A 27,625-nucleotide genomic window follows, 5' to 3' on the forward strand; every position below is an offset into this window, starting at 1 on the left:
ACAATATGTTGCCCCATAACCCAATAAAATGATTTTATTTGCACTATTAATGATTATTATCACTACCATGAAGACATTGTGTATGGTACTATCATACATGTCTGTAATATATGTCATCCATCATGTAGGTAATAAACTGATCACAATTTTCCAGAAGGTTTGTGTCTCCAGCTTTGGAGCAGAGCAGCGGTCCTGCTGTTCAGCATATTGATATCATGTTTCTGAGCCAAAGATCTGCATCTGGCAGCACATGGAGGATGTGCTATGGAGCTTGTCATAGAACACGTGAAGTTGGTTAGTTGCACACGGGAATAGTGATCTCCTCATGGTTATTAAAGAACTCGAAAAACCATTCAAGGAACACAGTTCATCCTGTGCCACTGAGTGCTGAATACCTCCCCAGTGGGGATCAATAGATTGGAGCAGAGCCTGTGTTGGTGAGGGAGCGAACAATGACAGTTTCTCCTTTATTCACCTTCTCCTTTTATTATTTAAAAAAAGAAGAAAAATAAGGGAAGAAAACTGCACAGCAGAAAATGATTTATGCTGTGCAGTTTTCTTCTCATTTCTTTTTTTTAATGAATTCTCATCTCAGTCCTATATGCAAATTGCCTCTGCTGAAAAAAAGAGGACTTAACTCTATAGCGCCACCTATTGGAAGTAGCGATCCTACAAGTCACAATCAACCCTTTAACGAGTCGTGCAATATGACTTAGGATAAAAGCCAAATCAGTATCTCAATTCGCAGACACGGTGTTTCGGGCTGTTGGCCCTCGTCAGTGCGAAGCATGAGAACTGATTTGGCTAGGTGAGAGGCTCTGGAGTGGGGTCTAAGGGGTAACGTTTCTCCTTATGGAGAGTGACATACCAGCTGGCTTGTCAAGGTAAGGAGGCTTATTCGCCGTGCAATGCTCCTCTGGGAATTTAAATATGCAAATTGCCTCTGCTGAAAAAAAGAGGACTTAACTCAGTCCTCTTATTCATGGTTGTCACTGAGGCCAAATAAAGGTTCTCTAAAGTATATGACTCTGAGCCTGTACTAATACGATGTGGTACTATCGGTTTGTTTTCTATGCAATAGACTCAAATAACATACATCACTAAAAAAAAAGCAGTCATGTAAAAACACAGACATGTGAACAGCAGCATAGTGGGTATGTGTACCCATTATAATGGGTATGTGTGGCCTCCATGAAAAAAATGGATGACACACATACTGGAAACACGGACATGTTATAGTCACAACTTCATATTCCCAGGAGCCAAGCAGCTTTTCCAGGTGCACATTTAAGACTTCAGTATACATTGGATTAACGTCAGCCAAACCCACCAACCGTATAATGTGTGTGGGGTCTTTCGACTCTCCTTCGATGAATGGTGTCAGAAACCTATGATCATGATTTTTTTTTTAATTTGAATACCTTAATTTTTTTCACTCGGGTAGAGGTCACTTCCAGACACCACCAGGGGATACAGGCAGAAGAGGGCCCCTGTGCAAGAATAATATATGGGCCCTTTCCAGTAAAATAGGTCTTCATAAAGCAGCATTAAGGCCCCGTCTCACATAGCGAGATCGCTAGCGAGATCGCTGCTGAGTCACAAGTTTTGTGACGCAACAGCGACCTCCATAGCGATCTCGCTATGTGTGACACGTACCAGCGATCAGGCCCCTGCTGCGAGATCGCTGGTCGTGTCGGAATGGCCTGGACCTTTTTTTGGTCGTTGAGGCCCCGCTGACATCGCTGAATCGGTGTGTGTGACACCGATCCAGCGATGTCTTCACTGGTAACCAGGGTAAACATCGGGTTACTAAGCGCAGGGCCGCGCTTAGTAACCCGATGTTTACCCTGGTTACCAAAAAAAACAAACAGTACATACTCGCCTTTCGGTGTCCAGGTCCCTCGCCGTCTGCTTCCTGCTCTCACTGACTGCCGGCCGTACAGTGAGAAGTGAGAGCGCAGCAGTGACGTCACCGCTGTGATCTGCTCTCACTGTACGGCCGGATCTCAGTCAGAGCAGGAAGCAGACGGCAAGGGACCTGGACACCGAAAGGCGAGTATGTAGTGTTTGTTTTTTTTGGTAACCAGGGTAAACATCGGGTTACTAAGCGCGGCCCTGCGCTTAGTAACCCGATGTTTACCCTGGTTACCCGGGTGCTGCAGGGGGACTTCGGCATCGTTGAAGACAGTTTCAACGATGCCGAAGTCGTTCCCCTGATCGTTGGTCGCTGGAGAGCGGTCTGTGTGACAGCTCCCCAGCGACCACACAGCGACTTACCAACGATCACGGCCAGGTCGTATCGCTGGTCGTGATCGTTGGTAAATCGCTTAGTGAGACGGGGCCTTTACACCTGTTTTGGCGGTAGAAATGTGCCCCCTTACCTCCTGCGGCTGCCAGGTGGCAACAATGATATGTCCGCCCTTGGGCCAGAGGTGTTGAAGAAAAGCCTATCCCCCGCACCATTGTGAACACTCCGTCAAATGAGAAGAGATAATTGCCGGCCAAAGAAGTGTTCATCTGACTGCTATCTAAGATGTCTGAGTGTCTAAGACTCTCTAGCTACAAATGTCCACGAATCTGACATTGTAACACTTGAGCGCTCTCATGAATGTGACAGGCATGTTATTGTGTCGGGGTAACTTACTATGGCAGGCCAAATAATACAGCTGTGTGTTGGTGATGCCCGAAGTGTAGCCAACCACAAATTAGTGAAGTGTCTATATTGTTGTTTCTATTCTTTGTCCAAACGTTTGGTAAAAGCTGAGAATCTGTCTAAATTCTGTGATTCCTATCCAAAAACTTGAAATCACATTTGTATAGTGCACTAGTGTATGTTGTAAATGACCATGGTATAAAGCACTGGACTAACATATATATTATTGGCCCTGTTGTAGATTCTCCAGAGAGGACTGTAAAGAGGTTTGAGGCAGAAGGAGTCAGCAAGTACACAACCCTACTGCTCAGCAAAGATGGCAGCACGTTATACGTGGGGGCCAGGGAAGCCCTATTCTCACTGAACAGTGCAAATTTTACATCTTCATCAATGGTAGGTGCTTCTCTTCTCTGTCATTCAAAAGTGGTCATCCGTCTTGTCTCTTGTAATAATGCAATGATTCTTTATCATTTTTCAGCTAACATGGAAAGCAGAAGACAGCAAAAAGAAGGAATGTACTTTCAAGGGAAAAGATGCCCAGGTATGTTCTACCATACACAATCATTGTGCAGTTTGCTGCAGCTAATATTGCAGCATTTATGGGTTAATAAACAGTAAGAGGAAGAATTGTGGCTTCCAATTACATAATCTGGCATCATAGAAGCCGGTAACAACCTATGACCCGCCAGTGATGCTTACAGTCTCTACTTTACTCATAGGTTTATAAAAGCGCCCAAATTTTAATTTGCTGCAAATAATTTTTAAATCTTTGCTTTTATTTTTTAGTCACCAAGTCACAAATTTTATATATACAGTATATATATATATATATATATATATATATATATATATATATATATATACATACTGTATATATACAGTGTCTTGCGAAAGTATTCGGCCGCCTGGAACTTTTCAACCTTTTCTCACATATCATGCTTCAAACATAAAGATACCCAATGGAAATTTTTGGTGAACAATCAACAACAAGTGGAACACAATTGTGAAGTTCAATGAAATTTATTGGTTATTTTCAATTTTTAGGGAAATTCCAAAACTGAAAAGTGGGGCGTGCAATATTATTGGGCCCCTTTACTTTCAGCGCAGCAAACTCACTCCAGAAGTTCCTTGTGGATCTCTGAATGATCCAATGTTATCCTAAATGCCTAATGACTATAAATATAATCCACCTGTGTGTAATCAAGTCTCCGTATAAATGCACCTGCTCTGTGATAGTCTCAGGGTTCTGTTTGAAGCACAGAGAGCATCATGAAGACCAAGGAACACAACAGGCAGGTCCGTGATACTGTTGTGGAGAAGTTTAAAGCCGGAATTGGATACAAAATGATTTCCAAAACTTTAAACATCCCAAGGAGCACTGTGCAAGCGATCATATTGAAATGGAAGGAGTATCATACCACTGCAAATCTACCAAGACCCGGCCGTTCCTCTAAACTTTTATCTCAAACAAGGAGAAGACTGATCAGATGCAGCCAAGAGGCCCATGATCACTCTGGATGAACTGCAGAGATCTACAGCTGAGGTGGGACAGTCTGTCCATAGGACAACAATCAGTCGTACACTGCACAAATCTGGCCTTTATGGAAGAGTGGCAAGAAGAAAACCATTTCTCAAAGATATCCATAAAAAGTGTTGTTTACTGTTAGCAACAAACCACCTAGGAGACACACCAAACATGTGGAAGAAGGTGCTCTGGTCAGATGAAACCAAAATCGAACTTTTTGGCAAAAATGCCAAAAGATATGTTTGGCGTAAAGGCAACACAGCTCATCACCCTGAACACACCATATCCACTGTCAAACATGGTGGTGGCAGCATCGTGGTTTGAACCTGCTTTTCTTCATCAGGGACAGGGAACATGGTTAAAATTGATGGGAAGATGGATGGAGCCAAATACAGGACCATTCTTGAAGAAAATCTGTTGGAGTCTGCCAAAGACCTGAGACTGGGACGGAGATTTGTCTTCCAACAAGAGAATGATCCCAAACATAAAGCAAAATCTACAGTGGAATGGTTCACAAATAAACGTATCCAGGTGTTAGAATGGCCAAGTCAAACTCCAGACCGCAATACAATCCAGAATCTGTGGAAAAAGCTGAAAACTGCTGTTCACAAACGATCTCCATCAAACCTCAATGAGCTCGAGCTGTTTGCCAAGGAAGAATGGGCAAGAATTTCAGTCTCTCGATGTACAAAACTGATAGAGACATACCCCAAGCGACTTTCAGCTGTAATCGCAGCAAAAGGTGGCGCAACAAAGTATTAATTTAAAGGGGCCGAATAATATTGCACGCCCCACTTTTCAGTTTTTGAATTTCCACAAAAATTTTCAATAACCAATAAATTTCATTCAACTTCACAATTGTGTTCCACTTGTTGATTCTTCACCAAAAATTTACATTTGGTATCTTTATGTTTGAAGCATAATATGTGGGAAAAGGTTGAAAAGTTCCAGGGGGTCGAATACTTTCGCAAGGCACTGTATATATAAAAAACTACTGAAAACATCTTGCTGTTTTCATTCTGTCCTCTGAACGTCACAATTATCTGACGCTTCCTGCACTGCAGAGATCACTTTTCAGTAGTCATCTCAACATCATGACAGGCAGGATTACAATGGAATATAATCCCTATTTATGGATACCACAGAATCTACCATCCACAATAAGTAATAGTCAAAACTCACCTCCTCCCCCTCCCTGCACAATGACCTCTGCACAGATAACAGAGCAGGCCTGGAAAATTCACAGAGAATTCAATGTACTTTCTAGTTTACTGGTTCCCATGTCATCAATTACTAAACATGTTCCTTTTACTTGTTTTTCCTGAAATGTCTTTTTCATTGACCCTTTTCTATACTTCTGTGTATAAATAGTAAGTGTCTTCCAAGCAGAAACCACCTGTAGAATGGTTAGGTCAGTTTTTATTATTATTATTATTATTATTATTATTATTATTATTCATTGTTATAGCGCAATTTATTCCATGGCACTTTACATATGAAAAGGGGCATACATAGACAAGTACAATAAACATGAGCAATGCAAGGCACACACAAGAACAGAAGGAGACAGGACCCTGCCCGCGAGGGCTCACAGTCTACAGGGGATGGGTGAGGGTACACTAGGAGTAGGTAGAGCTGGTCGTGCGGCGGTTCACTTTGTGAGTTGTAAGCCATCAAAAGAAGATCAAAAAGACTGAACATATGTACAGTAACCAAGTATGCGGCACTCCTGGTAGGGAGACGAGGTGGCCAAGTGGGATTCCAACACGTAGATAAGCAATTAAGGAGCTTGGCACTCAGAATTGCAGTGAGTGAAACATTATTTTATCGGCAATCCATATATTTGTTAATGTTTCGGTCCAACAGCGCTGTATGTTGCCTATCATAAGAATACAGCGTACGGCTATTAGTACGGATGAAGGTCCAATTGTAGGACCAAAACGTTAACGACTATATGGATTGCCAAAAAAATATTGTTTCATCACTCTCAATTTTGAGTGCGAAGTTCCTTATTTGCATATGCACAGTAAGTCGTTTTTACATTACTATGCATATGTCTCTTGTTTTGTTTTTTCAGCTCATTTAAGCCGGATTTCAGGCTTAAATGGGCCTGAAAAACACATTGTATGCCTATACCTTTACACTCAGAGCCTAGATTTGCACTTTGCCTATTGCAGCACGGCAACTTTTCTTATTTACTGTATTAAGTTATAAATGAGTTATCCAGAAAAAGTAAAAAGATGCTGATATTTATTTATTCACTTATATAGCGCCATTAATTCCGCAGCGCTTTACAGACATCATGACTGTCCCCATTGGGGTTCACAATCTAAACTCTCTATCACTATGTCTTTGGAATGTGGGAAGAAACCAGAGAACCCAGAGGAAACCCACGTAAACATGGGGGAAACATACAAACTCCTTGCAGATGTTGTCCTTGGTGGGATTTGAACCCAGGACCCCAGCCTGCCATAGATAGAAAGGTTGAATCCTGCCCAGATTAAATGTTTTCCTCCACCCATACAATGGTCCCCATACATACAAAGCTATTACAACAATGTGAAGTGTGTTTACGTGTTTTTATTATTAAACATATACATATTTTGTTACATTTCTTCTTATTCCTTTTACTAAATTGTGCAAACTGCACTGTTTTAGGGAAAAAAATCTGTGGTTTTACAGTCCCACAGCCTGAAACTATTAAGTTATAATACAGATAGAATATATTCTTTGACCACAGTGCAACCACACCCTTGTTACACGTATCCTCTGCACGGAGTTGTATTTGCATGTGTTCTGTACCTGACCTCTTTATTAAATACATAATGGTAAACAGGAGGGAAAAGGTTTGTGTAGTCTTGTTTGTACAAAACTACTTATGTACAGCAAAGATTGTCAAAATGACAATCTGTAACTGCAGGTTCATGTGTGGGTAGAAATAAAGCGCAAAAAAAGAGATACCATGCTGCAAAAGTTCACTGTAAGTGCATATTTGTCACCCTAAAACGGTTTTAAAGAGTAAATGCATTTGTCTAGAAAGCTTATGACTTGTCATAGAGATTTGAAACAAAACAAAAAACAAAGTTGTAGCATATCTTAATACATACTTACCTTGTAATGTCTTCACATCCTGTTCCGTCCAGATGTGTCCGGATCCCAGAATTCCAAGCGGCGGAAGTTCACCGACCGCCATATTGGGACATCCAAGTGATGGGCGTCTCAATATGGAAACTGCTGGTGGTACCAGCCTCTTGTGCGGTACCACCAGCAGAACACTGTCGCACCACACACACACACACTGTATATGTCGTACGCACCACACACACACACACTGTATATGTCGTACGCACCACACACACACACACTGTATATGCCGTACGCACCACACACACACACACTGTATACGCCGTACGCAGTCTCTTGCGCGGTATCACCAGCGGAGCACCGTTGCGAACACGCCATCTTTGTACAGGAGGAGCGCATGCACAGTTTTAATGTGACCGCCGCTATCTGTCTGCACAAAGATGGTGGCGGTCTGATTTACTGCACCTACGCGAATTATACGCAGGTGCAGTGAATCATTCGGCTGATCCCGGCGGCAGATGCGCGACGTGTCTACAGGAAGAGGAAGCCGGTCACATTAAAGGGGTTTTCCCATGAACGAAAGTTCATTTTAAAAATTGTCTGTGTCTGACCGTGTACAGAACATAAAACAGCTCCTGGGCTGGGGAGTTAGCAAAAGACAATACTGACATTACAGCAGGGGATCACAGAGGATTAATTTTGTCAGGTAAAATATTTCACTGACTGTTTTTAAACAATATTTTACCTCACAACATGTATCCTCTGTGATCTCCTGCTCTAATGTCAGTATTGTCTTTTGCTTCCTCCCCTGCCCAGGAGCTGTGTTATGTTCTGAACACGGTCAGACACAGACAATTTTTAAAATGAACTTTCTTTCGTGGGAAAACCCCTTTAAAAAGCAAATATCAATGCCAACATGGCTCCTCCTAAAAAGTACGCCAATGGCAATGAAAGGAAAGCAGCAAAGTAGATTCTCAACACTGCAAAGCCTGCCCCCATCGTGACATTACCGCCCTCCCGATGCGATAACATCGAGCCTCCATCTAGTGTTCGTATAAGCGCAATATACGGTATTAGGTGTACATTCACACTGTGGCCATTTAACAGGCAGAACCTAAGATAAAACTAAGATGTAAATTAAATAGGGTACACGGACCTTTAGCTGCACAGTTAGCACCCAGGTCCTGATCTACCCTTATCTACATGGATGTCTGCTGACACATAGTGAGGTGAATCACAAGAGTTGGGTCCTGTGCCAATTGGGTACACCTTGTCACGGTGGGCTGGCTTTTACACTTTTTTTATCAAAATAGTGTTAACTAGGTATCCCGTTTAGTAATTACTACGGTAATTATTTAGTTATTATAAAGTATATGTTAATTTTGTTTTTATCTTAGGTTTTGTCATAGAGATTTATCAGAAGTTTTGATCAGTTGAGTCCGGGTGGAGACTCCCACCAGTTGTTGGACAGGTGCTGCTCTCTTCTGTGACTAAAGACAGACTCAAAAGAAAGTTTATCCTTAGTCTCAGAGGAGGGCAGCGCTTGGGTGAGCATGTCTGCCCCTTTCATAAATGGTGATAAAACTTTTGACATGACTCTATGACTAATCAAAAGTTTTCTAAAAGTCCAAGTAGTATGTCAAGTCATAGTCAAGTCTTCACCAGGTGGAACTGTAGATCTGAGCAAATAGTCAAGTCGGCACAGAGTCCTCTGAGTATTCTGAGTGTTCCACTTGTCTACCAGTATAATCTGTCCAATGCTTGTTGTAATTGAGGATCCTTTTTTGGAAATTAGAAAACATTCCATGTCGCCCCCATAATGGGCTCTGCTAGATTTTCACCCTAAGCCATGCCACATCAGATCTCACAGTCAGGGCTTTTTTCTGGGCCATGTTGGGAGTTGTTTTATTGAAGCTGAAAAGCTGGAGATTTTAGTCCATTACTTATTCCTAAATTAAACGGATTAGTGATAGACTTTGGGATTCACAGTTTTTCGTAAATTGTAGGCTTATATAGTACAACACATTGACACTGATGCATCACCAAGCATGAATCACATTGCATTAAAGGCAGCAAGCATATCAAAGCATGGAAACATGTACTGTACATTCTGAATGATTAGGGTTAAAAAAAAAAAATTATGTAATTTCCGAGTTTGTATTTATCATTGTATAACGCAATTATCATCTGCTGTGTAGGAAGATCTACGGGAGGTGTCCTTTTAAACAATATCTGTTTTCTCAAGTGTTTAATACTGTGGTGTGGGTTTGATATCTGGTATTTCAGGCTTCTCGGAGTTGCAATGTTGCAGCCATTATTGGGCAATTGGCTGAATTTTGAAACTTGTGCTGACTCAAACTGACCTTTTACCCACATGACTGTGACTACCGAAGAGGTCACAAGTATCATTACAGCAGTACGGCTGTAGAAGGCCAGATACATTATGAAGAGTTTATTCCCCTGGGCTTTATTGACTTTCTCTCAGATAACACCACATCCAAGCACTTTTGCTCATCACTATTCCTGTTCATTATCATAGGGCAAGTGCATGATATCTGCCACTCCTGCACATGTGTCAGCAGGGGCTGTAACGTCACTGGCATCGCTCAGTCATTGGTTCCAGACAATCCCTTTAAACGTTATGTGGAGAAATAATGCTTTGTCAATTAGCTGTGTCTCCTGTGTGGCCTCTGATGATGGCATGCGATACGTTGATGATCAGTGCTAAGCAATATGAAGCAAATGACTTAAAACTTGTTTTTTTATTGTTTCAGAGAGATTGTCAGAACTATATAAAGATCCTCCTGCAGCTGAACAGCACACACCTCTACACCTGTGGAACGTACGCCTTCAGCCCCAACTGCACCTACATCGTAAGCACACTTCTTTAGCTATATTAGAAGCTGTCACACCCTGTCTGGGTTGGGCTAGTAATGACATGGCTTACACTTCTATTACGTGGGCTGCGGAGAATATACCATGTACGGCTATTGTGGAAATTTTTAAAAGAGGAAACATAACCTAAAACAAGTAAAAAAACACTTTTATGGAGTGTCGATAAACTTTACAAATACGTTGATGTATTAATGGCCTGTGATTAGCTGCAGCTGTCAGGAAACTTTGTGTCATTGTGATACATCCAATGACACGATGTTCAAGTCTCCTGACCCCTGCAGTCAATCACTGGCGACAGCGGTCCAGCGGCTACTGGAACTGTGACATCACAGCTTCCTGTCACTTACGCTGGATCCAGGTGGGAGTCAGTAGGTAACTCTAACTTAGTTATTTTTTACAAATCCTGTACTTTGGGTAAAGTTTTGTTTTACCTGGACAACCCCTAATATTTTCTTTTACATTATGCTTACGGTTTGTCTTCCTTTTCCCATCTCAGGACTTGTCTGGTTCCATGAATGAGGCATTATTATGTAGTATGTAGGCCATAGGCTGAAACCTGCTTTATGTACAGAGTCTGCCGACTATTATTTTAAGTGACTTCACTTGTCTGGAAACTGTTATCATCCCGATATGTTAGACACACAGACGGCAATCAGTGCTTGTATCACACGTACTAACACCCTTACCTATTCCTATATGTTTTTACACCCACAACAAATATACTGTAATTAGCCATGTTATTATATGGAAATGGTATCTAGGCAATTAACCGTAATTTGGGTGCATCTGCAGAAGATGCATCTATTTTATTTATCCATCAAATACCTGAGGATTATTAACTATACCAATATTTATCCATATGCTTCTAAATAGGATTGTGTATGCAAAGATGCACCGATACTCATGGGTAGCAATGCTAATGTCTAATCATTGCAAACAGGCACACACAAATTCTGGCTGCTTCATTGGAGCCAATTACAAATCCCTTACTTCACGGAGCCATTGCACCCACACACATCTGTACACAGTGACCGACAAGGGAAGAATCATCTGCTACAGTGAGAATGGCTTCAGAAAGTACAGAGATAAAAGTATGTAGAGCGTGAGGTCCACTACATAAAAGCAGCACAAAGTAGGCGATGACACAGGCAGTGTATGTAGCAAGCAGTTAGGTTTGGGCTTATGTGAGTTGAAGGGGTTATCCACTTTGAATCATTCCTTGTTGTAAGGCCACGTTCAGTATTTGGCGAGGTTTTTTTTACCTCAGTTTGCCTCAGTATTTGTAAGCCAAAACCAGGAGTAGGTAATAAATACAGAAGTGGTGACGTGTTTCTATTATACTTTCCTCTGACTGTTCCACTCCTGGTTTTGGCTTACAAATACTGAACGTGTGCACATGGCCTAGAATGTTCTCCAAGTGGGTCATGTTAATGGGAACTGCAAGCAAGTGTTCAGTTTCTCTTCAGCACCAGCTCAGAGGAAATACAGCATGACATGGAGCTTATTGAAGTCGGTGCGGTGTCCCTGTAAAGGCCTCGTCTCACTTAGCGACGCTAAAGCGATCCCGACAACGATATGACCTGTCAGGGATCGTTGCTGCATCGCTGTGTGGTCGCTGGTGAGATGTCAAACAGTGAGATCTTCCCAACGATCGCTGCTGCGATCTCACTGTTTGACATCTCACCAGCGACCTGTAGCGACCTGTACAACGATGTCACATGGGAGCTATTATGACGATTCAGTGTCTGAGTCGTCAACGAGGTCGTTGGTAAGGTGTCAAACACAGCGATGTGTGCTACCCAGCGGGACCTCAACGATCAAAAAAAGGTCCAGGCCATTCCGACACGACCAGCGATCTCACAGCAGGAACCTGGTCGCTGCTACGTGTCACACATAGCGAGATCGCTACTGAGGTCGCTGTTGCGTCACAAAACTTGTGACTCAGCAGCGATCTCGCTAGCGATCTCGCTTAGTGAGACGGGGGCTTAACGCATGGACATTTCAGGTTCTTCTCTCCGCTGTGTCTAACTGATGGAGGTCTGAAATGAGACTTCCATCTATTAACTCTGAATTCTCAAAAAAGGATATTTGAAGTAGATTCCTAATCAGATAACCCCTTTGAGTTTTCACATTTAAACCTAGTTAGCTTTTAGCTGATTGCTCCACAATACCCATTATATTTAAAAGAACATTCCATACAGGAACATTAAAAACTAGTTCAGCTTTAGTCCAAGGGTTGAAAACTAGATGAGATCTTTTACCTTTCACTTTGAAGGTAAAAATATACCGTAATAAGGAATGATCATACGGAATCGGTGTCGCTTGTAACCTATACATTTTATTGGGGAAAATTAATGTAACGTGGGATACCCATACATTTTCAGAAATATTAGAAGTGAGGCATAAAACCACAGCTTTATATTCCAGAACACAGCATTTCTGCAGTGCATATTGTCGTATATCTCTCTATATATATTGTAGGGATTCTCACTCTCAGACTGGCATTAGGTAGCGTTCACACAGGCACTGGATTTATGAGTCAAAACATTGTGATGTTTATTTCCACTGGTTGCACAGCACTGACAACCAAAAGCATAAACTCAAAATCCCTAGTCTTGTCTAGATGCTAACTATTACGAAATAGACCCTGGCTCCTCATACACCGCTGAGGTAGTCCCAGTTCAGTTAAACACCGCCGCTATCGAACATAGCAGCCAATGATGATTGCAATTTTGTGCACACGGCCTGTGCAGTCTCTTCTCAGAGAGATATATTGGCTTGTCTCTCTCTAGCTCCAATACAATTCACTCTGGTCAGCTTCCCCCAGCTGACTGGATATGGAGAACACCTAGACTTGTAGGTAGAACCAGTCACGTGCAGATAATTCGATCCTGTGGACCACTTTACCTCTGGGGCTGCACATGTTGCACCAATGGTATGCCCTCCCCGAATTGCTTAGTTGAGATCTGATTTCAGATATGATAACAGTCATCATGTAAATGAAGCAGATCTGTTCTTCCTGGCACATTTTCGCAGAAGGTGCCCATACTCATGACATAGCTGTCGTCCTATGAGTCCTGTTGTCAATGGGGAATGGGGAGAGAATTTCTTCCCAAAGTGTCTCTCTCCTGAAAACAAAAGGATTGTGCATTAATTTGGATCTGCCCAATACTTTTCTCTCTTGACATAAGAATCTGGGGCCTGCTCCTGTACACATTAGTTGGTCATTGGGTCAGTTGGTTTTAGTCTAATGTGTATGGAAGTCTTGAGACGTTATTATGTACTAGTCAAGAAATTAAAAACTGACCAAGTGTCTCTCTGTGTTCTAGAGAATCAGTGATTTTACTTTGGAAACCGATTCAAATGGTAATCACATCATGGAAGATGGTAGGGGCCGATGCCCTTTTGATCCAGAATATAAGTCCTACGCTATTATGGTTGGTAAGTAGAGCAGCTCCAAGAGCCTTTTAATAGTTTCTCGGATTGTCCTACGTTTTCTCAGATTGTATGTACACTGCTTACTCAATTCTTTGGTCTCTGTGCCAGATGGAGACATGTATGGAAGCACTATCAGTACCTTCCAAGGAAATGAGCCAATTATTTACAAGAGCGAAGACAGCAAGATTACTGTGAAGACTGAGACCTCCTTGAACTGGCTCCAAGGTTGACCTTTGATTTACTTCTTTGATAAGAATATGTTCAGACATAACATAGCTTTGGATAGAGATCAGGGACCACTTTTGATGTATGCAGGACCATCATGAATTGCAAATATTTGTCTGTGAGGTTGAATCAAAAGTTTCAGTAGCTCAAACATCGTGTACTGGTTGTTATGAATTTCTAAGATCTATTCCTCTGTCTTATGTAAGCCCTTAAAAATAAACCCTTTATTTTACTACATTTAAAGGGGCTTTGCAGTGAAGATAAAGTATCACCTTTCCAAAAGACAGGTGATAACTTATAGATCAGTGGGGGTCACCACTGGAACCCGCATTGATTAACAGAATGGGGCACTTTTATCCTCATTAGAAAAGAGTGACAGTGTGTACGCTGCTCTTACTGCTGGAAAAAGCAGATTGCAGCATTTGGCAGCCCCATAAAGAATAAATGGAGCAGAGGTTGGGCATGTCAAGCCGCTCCTTTATTCTATTGGTGATAAAAGTGCCAAAGTCCCTCATTTTGCTAGTCGGTGAAGATCACAGCCTTTGATCCCCCAACGATCTATAAATTATTACCTATCAAGTGGACAGGTGATAACTTCACCGGACAACCCCTTTAAAGGGAACCTATCACCCCGTTTTTTAAAGATTAGATAAAAATAGTGTGAAATAGGGGCAGAGCTGGGCTTTACATTAGTGCCTTTTTGTTGCCTTTATTCCCCCGTTAGGCTGCCGAAATACCTTTGTAAAGTCGCCGTTTTGTCCTGTCACTCAAGTTGGTCAGGTCGGATGGGCGTGGTTACAGCGCTGTTTCTCCCCCAGAAACCTGCTCATCATTACGTTGGTGGCGTAGTGGTGTGCGCATGTCCAAAGCGAAGATCCACTGCCCAGGAGATTCAAAACAGCGCGGGCTTCGCTATTCAGCCGTTTACCGGTGGGCGCGGCCATCTTTCCTGTGGCCACGCGTGCGCAGATGGAGCGCTCTGCTGCCCGGGCTTCAGGAAAATGGCCGCGGGATTCCGCGCGTGCGCAGATGGAGATCGCGGCGGCCATTTTCCTGAAGCCCGGGCAGCAGAGCGCTCCATCTGCGCACGCGCGGCCACAGGAAAGATGGCCGCGCCCACCGGTAAACGGCGAATAGCGAAGCCCGCGCTGTTTTGAATCTCCTGGGCAGTGGATCTTCGCTTTGGACATGCGCACACCACTACGCCACCAACGTAATGATGAGCAGGTTTCTGGGGGAGAAACAGCGCTGTAACCACGCCCATCCGACCTGACCAACTTGAGTGACAGGACAAAACGGCCACTTCACACAGGTATTTCGGCAGCCTAACGGGGGAATAAAGGCAACAAAAAGGCACCAATGTAAAGCCCAGCTCTGCCCCTATTTCACACTATTTTTATCTAATCTTTAAAAAACGGGGTGATAGGTTCCCTTTAAGTAGAATATGGCTGTATCGGTGTAATTTAGACTATGTAACAATAGAGGCGTATTTGGAAATCATTCGGGATGAGCACTTTTCTAGTGTGTAAATAGAAGCATAGCAGGAGTACTAATCAGACTGGGATGCTTGTATTGACACTGTGATTAGCTTTACAGGACCTGCTATTAAACTCATTACCCACTGCTTTGTCATTACAGATCCGGCTTTCGTCGGCTTAGCTCATATTCCAGAGAATCTTCCCAAAGGGAACCCTATAGGTGACGATGATAAGATTTATTTCTTCTTCACTGAGATGGGAAAAGAGTTTGATTTTTTTGGGAACCCTTTCGTGCCCCGGATTGCCCGAGTTTGTAAGGTGAGAATAACAAAATAATAATCCACAGAAATAATGATGAGATTACATTTTACTGTCTATTAAGGCAAAAACCTCTTCTTTCCAACCCCTGACAAAAGGTGCAAAGTGTTAATTCATAACGTTATATGGTTATTTGCTATGCGTCCTTTAACACCATGATGTTGTCCTTTTCCTAGGGTGACCTTGGTGGTGAGCGTGTCCTACAGAAGAGGTGGACCACGTTCCTGAAGGCCCAACTTCTGTGCTCTCGCTTTGAAGATCGTTTACCCTTTAATATATTGAATGACATGTTTGTGCTCACTCCAGGAGCAGAACATTGGATGAATACCATTTTCTATGGGGTCTTTACTTCACAATGGTAAGCAGAATGGGATTATTTCTATGTGCAAACATGAGGAACACCCAAGAATTTTATAAATCCCATACTGCAGTTTAGCAGTGAACACTGTTTTTATCGTTTATCACAGCCTTGTATTGTCAGCCACATTTCAGCTTTTTCTTCATTTTTCAAGCTTGTTTATGTGATCATTAAAATGGCATGACTTTTACAGGACAGTTTCTAAAAACAGGGACCCCAATTTATCATAGTGTTTGTCAGAATTCTGGCATAAAACTCATTGAAATGTCGCTAATTTTTAGCACAACTGTAAGTTGTGAAAAAACTCTGCAACTTTTGCCATTTTATGCCAGTCCCGGCTAACTTGCAGTAGGCAAAGCTGGGGTAGGGTGTGGCAAAGCTTGACAAATTTATTATAATTTAGGTCAGAAAAATGGCAGAACGTGCTCCCAAAATGTACGTCTGCCCTTGGATGGAGCCATACTTCTTGCGGTAGCGCACAGCATGCATAAGAAGCGCCCAAGTCATTATGAGGTGGACGCCTATTGATGAACTTGGCACATTTTAGTCCAGCGCTGCCTTCATAAAAAAAAAAAACCTGGCATGTAAAATAACGCTATTAATCTGCAGGTTACGATCATTCTGACACCATGCGGCCGCTGCACTGAGAGCCCAGTTTGCAGGAGGAAATTAACTTTATTCTCAACAGCATCATTCGGCTTCCAGTAATAGGGGTGGCAGCGGCACGGTATCAGTCACTGCTCTGTGCATGGAGAGCAGCAGCTGTAACTGCACCCGCGGCACTGACTAACAGCAGGATCAGCATTAGGGCCGGCTGTCAGTCAGTGCGGGGACACGGTTACAGCCACTGCTCTCTATACACTGAGTGGTGACTGAAATCGTGCTGTCGCCAGCCGTGAGATTGAGAGCTGTACACTTCCGGGTGAAATAAAGTTAATTTCCTCCTGGCAGTGGGGCTCTCAGTGCGGTGGCTGCAGGGTGTCGGAACACTATTAATCTGAAGATTAACCCATAGCTTCAGGTTAATAGTGTTAATTTACATGATGGGTTCCCTTTAAGGTATAAAATACCAGCCTTAATGAATCGCAGCCTATAGAGCTGATATTATGATATATGAGTCTGTAGATACCCAAGGCCCATGATGATATTCTAGAATGTATTCTTCTCTCCAGGAACAAGGGAGGTGTTGGAAGCTCAGCTGTATGTGCCTTCTCAATGCGTGATGTGCAAATAGCATTCAATGGCCTCTATAAAGAGGTAAACTGGGAGTCTCAGCAATGGAGTCCATACACCCTTCCTGCACCAGAACCACGACCTGGAGCTGTAAGTATCACATGTGCCTACAAGTATTTGTCACTGGACTGAACCAAGAAAAAGAAAAAATGTGATCCTATAGGAATTAATAGCTGAGCTCTTTTGTTCCTAAATTAGCAGAAATGTGTTGAAGCTGGATTCCAAAATGTACCTAGCTAATATTATATGTATAGATGTCCTCACAGCAAACCATGTATGGAGATTTAATCGTGTAGTGGAAAATCAAGCCATTGCAGATGAGCAGACTTTGTTCCTTTTTATCCTCATTATTCTCTGTGCTAAAAGTCCCATAGCGCTCGTCATTCTATCAGATCATGTGGGTCTGCACTGCCCCCTACTGGACAAACTGTATATACTGCAGAATTTTAGCGGATAGTATCCAGTAAATTCTAAAATGTATATAACATATGTTCTGTGATAGTATTAATCAGTTTGAATATAGTTTAATTTAAGCTTGGTGGAGCTTTATGGTCTATGACATTATTGTATGTTGATATATTTACTTTTATTTATTCCAATAGTGTATTAATAACAAAGCAAGGAGCATGAAAATCAATTCCTCACTACAAATGCCTGACAGAGTACTGAACTTTATCAAAGACCATTTCTTGATGAACAGTGCTGTGCGCAGCCAACCACTGCTGCTCCAGACAGAGATGATCTATCAGCAGATCAGCGTCCAGAGGGTCAAGGGGCTGAGGAATACCTACGATGTCTTGTTCCTGGGGACAGGTAATGCGTGATTCAGTTGTCTGAAGACCATTGTATAGAAGTTTATTATAAAAACTTGATTCCAGCTCACCCTGTCGCTCTATGCTCATCCACCTGGGGCTCAGACACCGGCCTCGCCCAGGCCTCACATCAAGGACAATAGAAAAAATTGGAGTCCGGCTCAACAGGACTTATTTTTTTCTTTTGTATGCACCATATTTTCTTTTGAAAAAGAAAAGGAAAATCCAGTCCTGTTAAGCCGGACTCCAATTTTTTCTATTTTCATAGAAGTTTATTACTGCAGTTTCATTGTTAATAATACTTTCCATTCCACAGATGATGGACGACTACACAAGGCTGTCCGTACGAAAAAGACGGTCCATGTTATTGAAGAAATCAAACTTTTCCCAAGTGCAGATCCAGTTCAAGAGCTACTGATTGATCACAGCAAGGTAAGAACACAGCTTCATTTTGGAATGGGCAACAATACCATTATGTGGTAAAGCAATATACACAGAACAGTTTCATCCACATATGAAGGCTAATAGCATAGTGCAGTCTCTTAGCACAAAAACATATAAACTATATGCAGATGTCGGTCCAGATGGACTCAAACCATAACCTGAGGCTGCCGTCACACTAGCAGTATTTGGTCAGTATTTTACATCAGTATCTGTAAGCTAAAACCAGGATTTGAACAATTGGAGGAAAGTATAATAGAAACACGTCACCACTTCTGTATTTATCACCCGCTCCTGGTTTTGGCTTACAAACACTGATGTAAAATAGTGTGACGGCAGCCTAAGTCCTGCAGAGACACAGTGGTGCTACTCTTCTACCAGTGCTGCAGAAAAACAGTGGTACTACCCAGGTAGCAGTACTACTCATATGTCAGTGCTCCAGGGAAACAGTGGTACTACTCCTGTACCAGTACTCCAGGGAAACAGTGGAACTACTCTTCTACAAGTGCTGCAGAGATACAATGGTACTACTCCTGTACAAGTACGGTAGAGACACAGTGGCACTATACTGGTACCAGTGCTCCAGGGAAACAATGGAACTACTCCTGTACCAGTACTCCAGGGAAATAGTGGTACCACTCCCCTACAAGTACGGTAGAGACACAGTGGCACTATACTGGTACCAGCGCTCCAGGGAAACGGTGGTACTACTCCTCTACGTTTGCTGCAGAGAAACAGTGGTACTACTCTGGTACCAATGCTCCAGGGAAACAATGATACTACTCCTCAACCAGTGCTGCAGAGAAACAGCGGTACTACTGAGGTACCAGTGCTCCAGGGAAACAGTAGTACTACAGAGCCATTATGCTTGCTGTTAACCATAGTGCACTAGGTATTGAGCTATGAATTAATTTTCTTCTAGAACCATATGACAGTTTCACCTGTTCCAAAGGACAATTATTTCCTGAAAGCTAGACAATACATCTCACATGCCATTTACCATTCAGTTACTAATTAATAAATAGAATTGACAATTTCTGTAAAAATCCATATCTCAGTCTAATAAAGCAATAAGATGACATAGTTTAACTGCTGACGCCTTGATTCTCTGATTGTAGCCTTGGGAACTCATGTTTTTCTTTCTTTTATAGAACCTGGTTTATGCCTCATCTGGCTCCATGGTGGTACAAGTTCCCATTTCAAACTGCAGTATGTATCCAAGCTGTGGGGAATGCATCCTTTCACGTGACCCCTACTGTGCATGGAGTAAGAAAGGTTGTCGAAGTGTTCACCACCATTCACATGATCCAAATGCCCAGTGAGTATTCCATATTATGTCCATTTTCAGTAGTAATGTCTGCACATGTCTATTTTTTTTTTTGTTTTTTTGTTACATAGTTACCATACATAGGTAAGTCAGTTCAAAAAAGACCTAGGTCCATCAAGTTCAACCTTTCTCCACCAATTATACATTTTTTTCACTAAATTAACTATAACTCACAATGATGTGTACTAAGGAAATCATCCAGTCCTTTTTTAATAGCTGTCACAGTGTCTGCCATTACTACCTCCTGTGGTAGGGCACTGCACAGCCTGATTGCTCTAACTGTAAAGCACCCTTTACCCATAATGAGTGCCCCCTGGTCCTTAATATCATCTTTGAAAGGAATAAGTCATGTTCCAGTCCTCTGTACTGGCCACACATATATTTATACAGTACATGTAAATGAGATCCCCTCGGAGGCGTCTTTTTTTCTAAGCTAAACAAGTTCATCGATACTTTCTTATTCCAGGCACTGGCTCCAAGATATTGAAAATGCGGATACTGAAAAACTTTGCCACCAGAGCAATAGCTCGGGACCTTCTGGTCGGTTTCATGCAACTAGTGGTAAGTTGCTAAAAGACTGGGATGTGTGCAATAATAAGAAAAGTCATCATTATTGTAAGTGTGGGTAGACTGAGATGAGATGAAATCAATGTGAGAGAGTGGTATGAGGGGGATACAAGAGATGAGAGAGAGATAGGGGGAAAGGAGAGAGGCATGAGAGAGTGGTGTGAGAGGGATACAAGAGATGAGAGAGATATGAGGGGAAAGGAGAGAGATATGAGAGCGTGGTGTGAGAGGGATTCAAGAGATGAGAGAGATACAAGAGAGTGGTGTGAGAGGGATACAAGAGATGAGAGAGATATGAGAGAGTGGTGTGAGAGGGATACAAGAGATGAGAGAGATATGAGAGAGTGGTGTGAGAGGGATGCAAGAGATGAGAGAGATATGAGAGAGTGGTGTGAGAGGGATACAAGAGATGAGAGAGATATGAGAGAGTGGTGTGAGAGATACGAGAGAGTGGTGTGAGAGGGATACAAGAGATGAGAGAGATATGAGAGAGTGGTGTGAGAGGGATACAAGAGATGAGAGAGATATGAGAGAGTGGTGTGAGAGGGATTCAAGAGATGAGAGAGATATGAGAGAGTGGTGTGAGAGGGATTCAAGAGATGAGAGAGATACGAGAGAGTGGTGTGAGAGGGATTCAAGAGATGAGAGAGATACGAGAGAGTGGTGTGAGAGGGATACAAGAGATGAGAGAGATATGAGAGAGTGGTGTGAGAGGGATACAAGAGATGAGAGAGATATGAGAGAGTGGTGTGAGAGGGATACAAGAGATGAGAGAGATATGAGAGAGTGGTGTGAGAGGGATACAAGAGATGAGAGAGATATGAGAGAGTGGTGTGAGAGGGATACAAGAGATGAGAGAGATATGAGAGAGTGGTGTGAGAGGGATTCAAGAGATGAGAGAGATATGAGAGAGTGGTGTGAGAGGGATACAAGAGATGAGAGAGATATGAGAGAGTGGTGTGAGAGGGATACAAGAGATGAGAGAGATATGAGAGAGTGGTGTGAGAGGGATACAAGAGATGAGAGAGATATGAGAGAGTGGTGTGAGAGGGATTCAAGAGATGAGAGAGATACGAGAGAGTGGTGTGAGAGGGATACAAGAGATGAGAGAGATATGAGAGAGTGGTGTGAGAGGGATTCAAGAGATGAGACAGATATGAGGGGGTAAAAGGGAGAAAGGAGAGAAAGTTATCAGAGAGGTATAAGAGAAAAAGATGAGAGAAAGGGAGAAATAAGAAAGAGATGTTATTGTAAATGTGAGTCATACAAGAGACTGAGAAATATTTGAGAGACAGACAGATATATGTATGTATATATTACATACTGATTTCATATCTACAGACCTAGCAATCTTTAAAACTACCAGCAGTGCGGTATAACGCTAATTGCATTGTGCAATTGTTTTAATGGACTTTGTATCAGTGGCAGGGCTTCACAAATTGTAGTCGTGCCATGTTACTGCTGCAGCACAATGTGGCAGTTAGCTTGGCGTATGCTACATATGTACCTATGAATTTACCTACCTGCCTCATGTGTATCTATCTCTGTCTATCTCATACTGATCGACCCTTCACATCCATCTGAGAAATGTATGAGAGAAATACTTATGAGACGGGTAGGTGTATCCATAGGTACACATGTAGCCAGCGCCAAGATAGCCGTTGCATTATGGAGCAGCAGTAACTTGGTACGACAACGCTATTTGGGTAGAGCTGCCATTAATACAAAGCACACAGAAACGTTTGCACTATGCAAATAGTGTTATTCCGCACAGCTGATAGCATATGATATTTTATTAATTTACTATGCGTTGCTTATATAGCACCATCATATTCTGCATCGCTTTACACACATTATCATCGCCGTCCCCTAAATTCTCTATCACTATGTCTTTGGAGTGTGGGAGGAAACCGGAGTATTCGGAGGAAACCCACGCAAACACGGTGAGAACATACAAACTCCTTGCAGGTGTTGTCCTTGGTGGGAATTGAACCCAGGACTCCTGCGCTGCAAAGCAACAGTGCTAACCACTGAGCCACCATGCTAACTAGATAGATAGATCTTTTGTTTCTCACATCTATATATAGATCAAAAATCAATATGCAATAGACAGAAAATCGATGACAAAGATAAATATTAAAATAAGACGAAATAACTATTACTGTTCTTTGTTTTAGTCACAGAAGAGCCCAATTGTGAGAAGATTGTGCTGAAACCAAATAATGCTACCACTTTGCCGTGCCAGTTGTTATCCAACTTAGCGTCTCGTCAGTGGCTTCACAATGAGAAAGCCGTTGATGACTCATATTTTGTATTAGAAGCGGGAGACCTCATCCTGGTAAACATTCCTGAACGGATGGGAACATATGAATGCTGGTCAGTAGAGAAAGATTTCAAGAAGCTGATGGTGAAGTACTGTGTGGAAACAGACGGCATCGCAAAAACAACCACAGAAAGGGCTCAAACAGAAATGATCTTCCACCATGTTAGTGCCATTGACAAGAATGGCAACACCTCACAAATTCTTTCCTCATCCTCAGGGGGTAGCTCTGCCCAACTCATGGGGAAATCTTACTGGAATGAATTTTTAATCATGACTGTACTTTTTGTAGTGGTAGTAGTCATTCTGACGTTGTGCATCTTGTATAAGCATCGCAGTGGAATGAAAACAATTCTGAAACCAGTAGAAAATTCTGACAAGAAGCCACGAAAACATCCAGAAAATGTGCCTCTAAATGGTAACAGTGTTCCTATACCACAAGGTGACCATAAAGGTTATCAGACTCTAAATGACAACTATATTATTAACACCCCTGTTCATGACCCGTTGGTTGCTAGTAAAATTGTAACAGAATCAGAGAAAAGACCTCTGAATGTCAAAGACACTCTTGTGGAGGTATCTCCGGCATGCCCAAGACCACGAGTACGACTAGGCTCAGAAATAAGAGATTCTGTGGTATGAGAACCTAAAACATGGGACATTCCTGAACCTATAAACCACTAAGGGACCACAAGCGACTGCTCTACAAGGCTTCGTGATCCACAAGTATTCTATGTGTGTGCATGCAACTTTATGATGATGGTCAAAACTTGATTGTCAAACTAGGCTACCTATACATGGATAGCTTCTGTGTGCAGAGAGTATAGAAGTGTACATTGTGGAAAGATAGCACATCGTCTTCTGTTACAATCATCATCATGACTTCTAGACACAGAAGGACAATTGTGTTTGGAAGCATGTGCACACTTGATCTCCAGGTAGCACATTTCCATTTCAACACTCATCTGATAAGCCGTGTGTAAGGACCATCTTTTGAGTAATTTGCACATGGTTAGTAGAAAGTTGGGATACTAGTGTTATTCCTCCTCTATGGCTGGTCTTCAGTATCGGTTACGGAGAAAAGGAGCAAACCAAATGTCTTTGGAGGTTCCCAATGCCTCAGTCATGTCAGAAGATCATAAAGACCTGTGAACATTTTATAGATCACTGAGCGTCCAGACTTTCTGAATAGCAAATTAACATGGTGTAAGTGTTGGCAGGTTTTCTTTTAATGAAAAGCACAATAAGAATCTGGCATTAGCCACGGAATAGGGTTTTCAGAATATAGCCGGGTACATTGCCAACTGGTAGCAATATTCTACTGCAAAACGCCTCGCAACAGTACAGGACACCCTTCCGTCAGACGGAGGAATTGTCAAATATTCGCCACGTCGTCATTGTAGCCATCATCATGAACACTCGTTGCACCTCCTGCTGATGATCATCCACATCTTAATCCTTTTAAAAAACTTCTATGAATATTTTTTTTTTTCTTTTAATGTTTTTGTCATGACTTTTTTTTTTTTGCTTTGTTTGAAGTAATGTGAAACCAGGAACTGGTGTTATGGCACCAACAACCAGCTACAATCTGCCTAGAGTGTAAGAGGTACACACACGGATTCCTTAATTTATCGACCTGATAAAAATTGCAACACTTATTGTTTTTATGGGTTTTTTTCTTGAGGGAATAGGGGTGTAAATATTGTATATTTGTCATGGGTTTTTATTTGCATATGTTTTTCAAAGTACGTGTGTGTATGGGATGTGTTCCGTTAGTATCGACTGATTTTCCAGTAATGTAAACCATTGCTCCAAGTGACAAGTTGGGAAAATACATTTTATTGTTAATGAAATGTCAAAATCTCGCCTGCCACACTTTTTCCAGTGCCTTCATAATGCGGGACTGTGTTAGCACACATAAAGCTTGAATGGTAATACATTCTGAGATTGATTTTGACATTGTGTATCATTGGTGTAACCTTTTAAATTGGAAGAAGTAGTAGTTACTCTCTTCCTTGGCTAATACAAGAAACTAATTGGGGGGGTGTCTGAGAGCAGATAGCAAGCACACGCTCTATGCTCATGGTGCCATAAATGCTCTTGCTTTACTGCAGATTAGTATGAGCAGTGTTTAATAATACCAAAGTAGTTATAATGCTACTAGATATTGTATAGACTTGTACAAAGTGGATTTGTGTAGAAAAGCCTTGGAAAATTTAATCCATTTTTGTATACAATTGAGCATCAAGCTACAATGGTACTAAAGACTACGGATATATCCCCTCAGTGGGCTATACCTACTTCTCTATGAAGCACATGTACCTCAGCTGGAATCGAGCTCCATCTTTCCTACTCATGGTAAAGCACAATATTCCATAGACCTTCCTTCGTGCCCTAGGAATTTTAGTTTCCAGTCTCCATCGGAAATTTTTTAAGGAACATTGATCATTGTGGATTTGTATAAAACTACTTTGGACCAGAGCATCCGTATTTGAATGTGCAGTATTGAGTCAGTAGCATCTGATGTAAAGCACATTCACTTATAATAAAACTCCAGTAAGACCATATTTACTAGGCGTTCTACACACAGACGTTCAGTGACTACCCGTAGTGTACATGACACTTACCAGATCTACAATGCTGTGAATCAGCTGCTGCTTGACAGGGATATTTACCGGTACTACACTGAATATAGAGGACCACTAGGACTTGGACATATTCTTACCCGTGTTGCAAAAGAAAAAAAAAATAAGAGAGACGCGCACCTTATCACAATGCATGGAAACGTCCCATCTGTTGTAAATATATATGTGCCGCTTTTTTGTGCCAAACGTTTTGTCAGTATGAGGTGTTGGTGAGTCCTACTGTACAGTCCGCTTCCCAATGTTGATTTGCAGTTTATGAACATTTTTTTATTACAGCACTTTATTTTTAATAAAATGTGGAAAATTTACAGTGTCATTTTTTTTCAGGATTTTAATCATTGCATTTAGCCTCGCGATGTCTGTTTTAGGTCCAAAAGAAAATATGTTTGGGGAATAAAGTGCACACATACAGAGCAGTATCGTCTGAGGATAGTAAAAGGCGGGAGTATGCTCTCACCTGCCGGTATGGTGTGAAGGCATAACATCTGTACACACATATCGCTGCTGCTGCCCCATGGCTGGAGGAGAAAAACCTCTTCCAGATGATTATAAGTGGAGGAGGACAATACCACATTTAAAGGGCTGTGCTGCGGTCAATGAGAAGCCTTTTGTTTTCCAAAATGGTTCTTTATTCAGCTAACACATTTTAGAACCATACTGCACCTTTCTCAAGGTAAGAAAATTGACTTGAGACAGGTGCCCATCTAGTGCCAAAAGGGGGTGCAATAAAGAACCATTTTGGAAAACAAAAGGCTTCTCATTACCGCAGACAGTCCTCCTCTACTAACTGTTTAAGGTCCATATCATATTTGGGAGATCCACTCTCCAGAACATTTTGAAGCCTAAATCTTGATGCAAGCTAAAGAAGAAGCATTTCTTGAATAAATATTAGGGAACGTGGGGATTAGATCAGATCCTGTTGATAAAAAAAAAGTCATCCAGGGAAACAAATCTCCCCAAAATATCCAAAAGACCTAATATGTAGCATATGATGAATGTGGCGTCGGTTCCCCTTATTGACCAAACACCACAGATGGCGTCACGACAGACTTAGTCACAATTCCCCTTTAAAGACCGTTCTCTTTTACAGTGAGTCCCAGGACTATGGACCGGGTCTCAGCCACCGTGACATCCCCTTTAAAAAAGCGACCGGACCCGGTGCCGAGTACCCCGCCCTGGTGAGCGACTCACATACATCCGCATGGCCTGCGTACCCAATGTTAAAGATAGGTACGCAGGACGCATGCAGATGTAGGTGGAGCTGAAGGAAGAGGTGTGGCAGTGGGCGTGGCTTAACGTAGGAAGAAGGCTGCCCACGCTGATACCTCATATGTGGGGGTAAACCATTGTTTGGGCGCATGGCAGAGCTCGGAAGGGAAGGAGCACTGTTTGACTTTTCAATGCAAAATTGACTGGAATTGAGATCAGAACCCATGTCGTGTTTGGAGAGCCCCTGATGTGCCTAAACATTGAAACACCCCCACAAGTGACATCATTTTGTAAAGTAGGTCCCCTAAGGAACCTATCTAGATGTGTGGTGAGCACTTTGACCCACCAAGAGCTTCACAGAAGTTTAATGTAGAGCCGTAAAAATAAAAAATCATATTCCATCTTCCAGATGTGCCTTTTCTGGGGTGGCTGGGGGCAGATGTTTGTAGCCAGGGGGGCCAATAACCATGGACCCTCTCTAGGCTATTAATATCTGCCCTCAGTCACTGGCTTTACCATTCTGTCGGAGAAAATTGCGCGGGAGCCCACGCCAATTTTTTCCGCCATTTAACCCTTTATTTTAGCAGCTACAGCGCCCAAATTTTGCACATACACACTACTAACATTAGTAGTGTGGAATATGCAAAAAAAGGGGGATATGAGATGGTTTACTGTATGTAAACCATGTCTCATATCATGTCGGGTTTGTGAAGGAGAAATGAGAAGCCGGCAATTGAACTACCGGCTTTTCACAGATATCGCGCTGAATTAAATCTAAATACAGAATATACACTCACTGGCCACTTTATTAGGTACACCTGTCCAACTTCTTGTTAACATTTAATTTCTAATCAGCCAATCACATGGCGGCAACTCAGTGCATTTAGGCATGTAGACATGGTCAAGACAATCTCCTGCAGTTCAAACCGAGCATCAGTATGGGGAAGAAAGGTGATTTGAGTGCCTTTGAACGTGGCATGGTTGTTGGTGCCAGAAGGGCTGGTCTGAGTATTTCAGAAACTGCTGATCTACTGGGATTTTCACGCACAACCATCTCTAGGGTTTACAGAGAATGGTCCGAAAAAGAAAAAAAATCC

At 42.2% G+C, this 27,625-nt stretch overlaps 1 protein-coding gene across 1 annotated transcript in view; it reads left to right on the forward strand.

Annotated features, from left to right (window-relative positions):
- Positions 1 to 25,625, forward strand: part of SEMA4B (semaphorin 4B) — a 388,104-nt gene extending 362,479 nt beyond the window's left edge. Inside the window, exons 4-16 of the mRNA XM_077263528.1 lie at positions 2,895 to 3,046; positions 3,132 to 3,194; positions 10,037 to 10,135; positions 13,487 to 13,598; positions 13,704 to 13,820; positions 15,459 to 15,616; positions 15,793 to 15,974; positions 17,147 to 17,297; positions 17,810 to 18,020; positions 18,336 to 18,451; positions 19,612 to 19,778; positions 20,254 to 20,348; positions 22,532 to 25,625. Of these exons, the coding sequence (XP_077119643.1) occupies positions 2,895 to 3,046; positions 3,132 to 3,194; positions 10,037 to 10,135; positions 13,487 to 13,598; positions 13,704 to 13,820; positions 15,459 to 15,616; positions 15,793 to 15,974; positions 17,147 to 17,297; positions 17,810 to 18,020; positions 18,336 to 18,451; positions 19,612 to 19,778; positions 20,254 to 20,348; positions 22,532 to 23,316 (2,408 nt within the window). The 3' untranslated portion in view covers positions 23,317 to 25,625. The remainder of the gene's footprint in view (positions 1 to 2,894; positions 3,047 to 3,131; positions 3,195 to 10,036; positions 10,136 to 13,486; positions 13,599 to 13,703; positions 13,821 to 15,458; positions 15,617 to 15,792; positions 15,975 to 17,146; positions 17,298 to 17,809; positions 18,021 to 18,335; positions 18,452 to 19,611; positions 19,779 to 20,253; positions 20,349 to 22,531) is intronic.
- Positions 25,626 to 27,625: the final 2,000 nt, after the last annotated feature.

This window comes from Ranitomeya variabilis, chromosome 5, assembly GCF_051348905.1.
Source record: "Ranitomeya variabilis isolate aRanVar5 chromosome 5, aRanVar5.hap1, whole genome shotgun sequence".
NCBI classification, from domain to species: Eukaryota; Metazoa; Chordata; class Amphibia; order Anura; family Dendrobatidae; genus Ranitomeya; species Ranitomeya variabilis.